Below are 6,000 nucleotides of genomic sequence, written 5' to 3'. Positions count from 1 at the left end.
AAATAATAAAACCCTTCATTTTCTTTATACAAAATATTTTCTTCCAATTTATAATGACAAAAACCTTTCTTTATGCATTTTATTTTTTTACATTTTTAATAATAAAAACCTTTTTTTCCCCTTAATTTTTTATTATACAAAAATCTTGATTTACTTTATGCAACCCCCCCCCCAATTCTTAAATTTCTTTAATAAAAATCTTTTGAAAATGTCTTTATGCTCTGAATGTCTTTCCTGTAGGTGCAATGTCTTCTCAATTAACTCCCTTTAGCCGGAGTGTTTTAGTGGCACACGTTCACATCAGGAAGGCCTTGTTTAATGCTGAACTCACCGATAAACCCTGTTAGAAGTCTGTGTGTGTGTGTCTTACAGATAAGCTGCTCTATGTATCTTTCTTGGTTTTGCCGCTGAATAAGTCCATGCTGGAGTGAATGAAAGCCAGCAGAAACAGCTCTTCACAGCGCGGGCCTTTGAACAGTGTCTGCGGAGATCAAGGAGTTATTTGTAGCGGGAGATGCAGCAGAAACGCTCAGAGGCTGCGGAGAGCAAAAGCATGCGTCTGCTACATACACACACTCCAGCAAAGACAAACACCGCGAGCCGGGAAACACTCCAGGAAACTTCAGCAATGTATTGCTGTTCAAAACACAGTGACAAGAAACTCTGCAAAAGAGGATGCCAGAGTGTTGCTAAGGTGTTCTAAACGGCATAACCACACACAACACCCTAGCAACTGCTAAATTACACCCTAGCAACCAATTAGAACCACTGTGGCATCATTCAAGAACATTATTTTGGTGGAAAATGGACAACGGTTTATTACACTTTAATCGTTTGTTGACAAGTTAAGCATTACAGTCAGTTTATAAACACTAAAAATTTATTAATTTGTAATTATATAATTTAGAATTATATAATGTCATGAAAATAATTGTATTGAATATGATTAAATACTATTGAATATAAATAAACTGTAATTTTTGATCAGGATGTGTATTAGTCCGTGCTATTTAATTTAATTATTTATTTACTATTATACATTATTATGTTATAATTTATTATAATTATTAATTCATTTAAAAGTTTATATTTTCACTTTTCATCTTAATTGTTATGTGGTTTTGACTTTTGTTGTTTTTGTTCTTTTTAAACATTACTATTTAGCTTTAACTTATTTTTATTTCAATTAACAATTTTTTTTTTTTTTGTTTTAGTTAATGATAATAATCCTGGCATTGGTGTTTATTTATTGCCCATAAATAGTTGCCAGACCCCAAACGGTTATTATTTTCACATTTATTCTATATAATGATTATTTTTTTATCGTATTTCCGGTTTGTGTGTATATACTACACTGAAATTTGAATGATTTTTTCTTGAATTAGGCTAAAATAATTGATTTAAAATGGATGTATTGTGCAAATGCAGTGATTGTGTAGTGTATTTTACAAAATTTGACAGGCTTTAAGTTAATATGAAAATATTAACCGATGCATGAGGTAAAAATAAGCTAGTATTCCTGTAACTAGCATAAATCAACCCATTTTCTGGGTTCCCATATTTTGTGATAATGATGCACTTTCTGCAGGCGCAGCAAAATGAATGACTGTGAAGCTCCTGTCAGTGGCTGTAAACCGCAGCTGTTGACAGTGAACTGATGCTCGTATGTCGTGCTCTTCTTCTCAACATGCTCTCCTGAGTGCGGCCACGGCGTTCAGACAACACGCTGTAAACACGAGGACTGTAATGACAGCGAGGTCAGCAGATTACTCTAACACCAAACACAGAGCACCGTATGAACCTCAAAACCAGCCAGAGAAAACCGCTCATTACTGTCAAGAGCAGACGCTTAACCCTAATTCTACTACTAACTCCCAAAAGCTTTGCTAGATAACTACGGTAACAAATTCCATTCAACTCTATTGGTAACGATGGAACTTGTGACCACAGATGTGTTTGGGAAACGCGCCCCAGATTGCTTGCACTATTTGCTCTTAATACAAGGCTTCACTAGAAGTTTGTAAGTTTTCAATAGGCAGCCTTTGACTGTCCAATAAAAAGTAGCATAGAAAAAGTTTTGGTATTTAATCATTTCAGTTTTAAATCAATTATTTTTGACTGGCTTTAATCATGAATACCAAGAAATTCAAAATTCAATGCAGTATATTCACAAGAAATAAACTATTATTAGAAATAAAAATATTAATAGAAACAAAACTATTATTGTTGATCGAAGTAAACAATAAACATTCGTTAATTGAAATAAAATAAAATATAAATTGATAAACAGAAATACTGCCTTGGCAACTGATTGAAATAAGTTTAAGTTGAAGCGCTACAATTACTGAAAATGGTAAAATAATAATAATAATAATAATAAAATAATAAACAATAAAAGTAAAACTCAATACTAAATAAAAAATGAATTCAACCTAAATTGTAATATTTAAAAATAACAAAAATAATAAAGTAAAAAAAACATATTGATTATTATTTTTATTATTATTAATTATACATTATTATTATTAATAATAATAATAATGCAATACAATTATTAATTATATCATATAATTACAATTTAATATATACCAGTATTTATAAACTGACTGTATTGCTGAATATCTGTTAACAAACTGTCTATTTTTTAATATATATTAAAGTTATTCTATATTTTTATTTATATATTTTTATTTCCATCGGAGGATTCCCTAAATATATTTTTTCCACAAAGGAGCTATGTTTTAATCAGGTTTTTGAGGAGTAAAGCATTAATATCTAGCAGTGCCTGACATCTTTATCCTGTTTTGTTATCTGGTTTTTCTTTCTCATCTCTCCTATTAGTGAACGTCACGTGCTATAAATGTCACAAAGTTACAGCCGTGTTCCCGCTCCACGTTTTACAGAACAAAACTCCCGTCCAATACGAGCGCCATATAAACGCGCGTCTGGAGGATCGTGATGGCAGAGAATAAATCTCCATACATTTCCATACGACAGACAGGAGGTCCAGTCAGAATAATCAGTTTGTGGATATGCACAGCAGCTTCATGAAAACAGAAATTGAATGTGGGTCCCATAAAGAACCTGCTGGAGTTTTTCATGATAATTGAACAGTCTTTCATTTCTCTGAAATGAAATTCGAGATAGCGGCACATTTACTGCGCCACCGGCACGTCCGAAGATGCATCGCTTCATTTTCTTCAAGAGAATCTGAGTGGAAAGCAACTAAATGGAAAACGAAAAGAAGAATCGTCTGTACCGCCATCATGAGGAAAGACTTCCTCTGAGACGCCACAACAAAGCACCTTATAAAAATCAATCAACGTACAAAAGATGCAAACGTTTCCTCACCGAACACTTTGAGGAAGAGCTGGCTCTCGGAGCTCCCGGCCTTGTTGCTCGCGCGGCATGTGTACGGCCCACCGTCGCCCTGCCGGATGTTTTTGATGGTCAGCGTGCTTTTGCCCCCGTCCAGTGTGTTAAGCACGTACTGCTCCGATCGCTCAATCATGTGACCCTTCCTGTGGACACAAACCATCAGATGAGATGAATGACTGCAGCTGAGAACACATCTGTAATTGAGTTAACAGCCTATAGAATATGAATCTCTTCCCAGTTCAATTAGGGTGTGTAAATTAATTTGGAGGAAAAACATCCATCTATCCACGAGGTAATTAATTAGCAAATTCTACATGACTGCATACAGACTCTTAAGGGAAAAACAAACATCTTATATAATGATAAGGAATACATAACTTAAAAAACATATATGTTGTATTTTAGCTTATTAAAATGAAAAGAATAAATATATGATAAATATAAATATGTCCAATATAACACGTGTTGTGACCATGTGATCAAGACAAGAAGTCTCTTCTGCTCACCAAGGCTGCATTTATTTGATTAAAATACAGTACAAAATTGTTCAACATTATTACAATTTAAAACAGCTATTTTCTATGTGAATATATGTTAAAATGGAATTTATTCCTGTGATCAAAGCTGATTTTTCAGCATTATTACTTCAGTCTTCAGTGTCACATGATCCTTCAGAAATAATCCTAATATGCTGATTTGCTGCTCAAGAAACATTTCTAATTATTACCAATGTTTGAAAACAGTTGTGCTGCCCAATATTATTTTCTGGAAACTGGGGAATCAATGCAATTAACACCTGTAAAGTATGGAGTGCCACAAGGATCTGTCTTAGGCCCTCTGCAATTTTCATTATACATGTTGCCCCTTGGTAATATTACTAGAAAATATGGGATTAGTTACCATTGTTATGCTGATGATGCTCAACTATATATTTCAACAAGACCAGGTGAAACTTCTAAATTATCTAAGCTAACAGAGCGTGAAATGTAAAAATGTAAAATATTAGATGACCACTATAATTTTCTTAAATTCGGTTAAGACAGAGATATTACTTATTGGACCAACAAATAGTACACAGAATCTCTTAGTCTACAGTTTGCATCTAGATGGATGTACTGTTATTTCCTCTGCAGTCAAAAAAGTGGGTGATATGTTACACAGCAGAAAAGTTCACGTTACAAAACAACATTCTTCCATTTTAGAAACACTGCCAAGCTACGAAACATGTTGCCTGTTTCTGATGCAGAAAAGCTATGCATTTATGACCTCAAGACTGGACTATTGTAATGCACTGGTAGATGGTTGTCATGCATCTTCAATAAACAAGCTACAGGTAGTCCAAAATGCAGCTGCTAGAGTCCTTACCAGGTCAAGAAAATATGATCATATTACCCCAATTTTACAATCTCTACACTGGGGACCTATTAAGTTCCGTATCAGTTACAAAATATTACTACTTACTTATAAGGCCCTAAATGGTTTAGCTCCTGCCTACCTACCTAGTCTTCTATCACACTATGTAATCTATCATTCAATGCATCCTTGCTGAACCAAATAATTAATTAAAATAACCCTGCTTGTTAGTTAAACTAAGAGTTTCTGAGTTTAAGCTACAAAAAGTGCAGAGACAAAAGAACACTAACTATAGAAATGAAGACTCGCATAGCTAACGATTCAATCACAATAACAAGGCCACAATTAAGGGAAGTGAGCGCAGGTCTCTGTTCAGAGACACAATTAACCACTGGGCCATCAGGAAAAACAAAGGAACACGGACCCAATTAGACTTTAACAAGCTAACGAAGCAGTCGTAAAGTGCAGAGACTCAATGAAACACACTGAGCAAAGAGTTCAGAGGAATGATATGCAATATCGAAAATGACAATTCTGTCATGATTTACTCAGAGTCATTATTCAGTGAAAATGAAGAGAACATCTGCTCAACACCTCCTTTTGTGTTGCACAGATGCAAATGTCATAAATCGACATGAGGGCAAGTAAATGATGACAAAATTGAATAAAAATATGGATTTGAGGAAACAAAAAAGAGAGATAATGCATGTATTTATAAGAAAATGACTTTTTTAATCTTTATTCTGCAGTAAATACTATAGAACTGGATAATAGCATCATTTCTTGATGCTTACTAATCAAATTAACAATAATGTCTGTTAAATTGAACAGCATTTAAAATATTAATTTGTAAATCTACACAGTATCTTAGCAGCAAACTTGCAGTATGTGACATGACTCATATAACACACTTTAACATCTCTGTTGTTAATAACTGTAATTTTGTAGTTTGAGTGAATTAAAGAGAACTTTGTTCGGTAAAAATACCTCAGATTTAATGCTCTTTAATTTCAGCAATTTAGAAAACTATCGTGCCAATCATAAATCGGTGAAAACTAATTGTGCTGCACTTTGTGCTTGTAATATTCAGAATGATGGTTTCAGACGTTATAACTTCACTCCCGCTAAAGACCTCCAGACCTTCTCGTTCACCCTGATTCAATCCCATCGGTGAGAAACACAAAAGTCTTTATTATGGCTGTCGATTTAACACAATCATTTGGCTCAGACCTGTCTGTCATCTTACACTGACGCAGTTGCTGATGCATG

The 6,000-nt window shown here is 34.0% G+C and overlaps 1 protein-coding gene across 2 annotated transcripts in view; it reads right to left on the bottom strand.

Moving 5' to 3' along the window:
- LOC107698913 (neural cell adhesion molecule 2) overlaps positions 1–6,000 on the bottom strand; it is a 266,413-nt gene that overhangs the window by 39,842 nt on the left and 220,571 nt on the right. For both annotated transcript variants that reach the window (XM_016500050.1, XM_016500051.1), the window contains exon 7: positions 3,352–3,521. In XM_016500050.1, coding sequence (XP_016355536.1) covers positions 3,352–3,521 — 170 coding nt within the window. The remainder of the gene's footprint in view (positions 1–3,351; positions 3,522–6,000) is intronic.

The sequence above is a fragment of the Sinocyclocheilus anshuiensis genome, unplaced genomic scaffold, assembly GCF_001515605.1.
Source record: "Sinocyclocheilus anshuiensis isolate Anshui unplaced genomic scaffold, SAMN03320099.WGS_v1.1 scaffold1854, whole genome shotgun sequence".
NCBI classification, from domain to species: domain Eukaryota; kingdom Metazoa; phylum Chordata; class Actinopteri; order Cypriniformes; family Cyprinidae; genus Sinocyclocheilus; species Sinocyclocheilus anshuiensis.
This window is presented reverse-complemented; position numbering and strand designations above follow the sequence as displayed.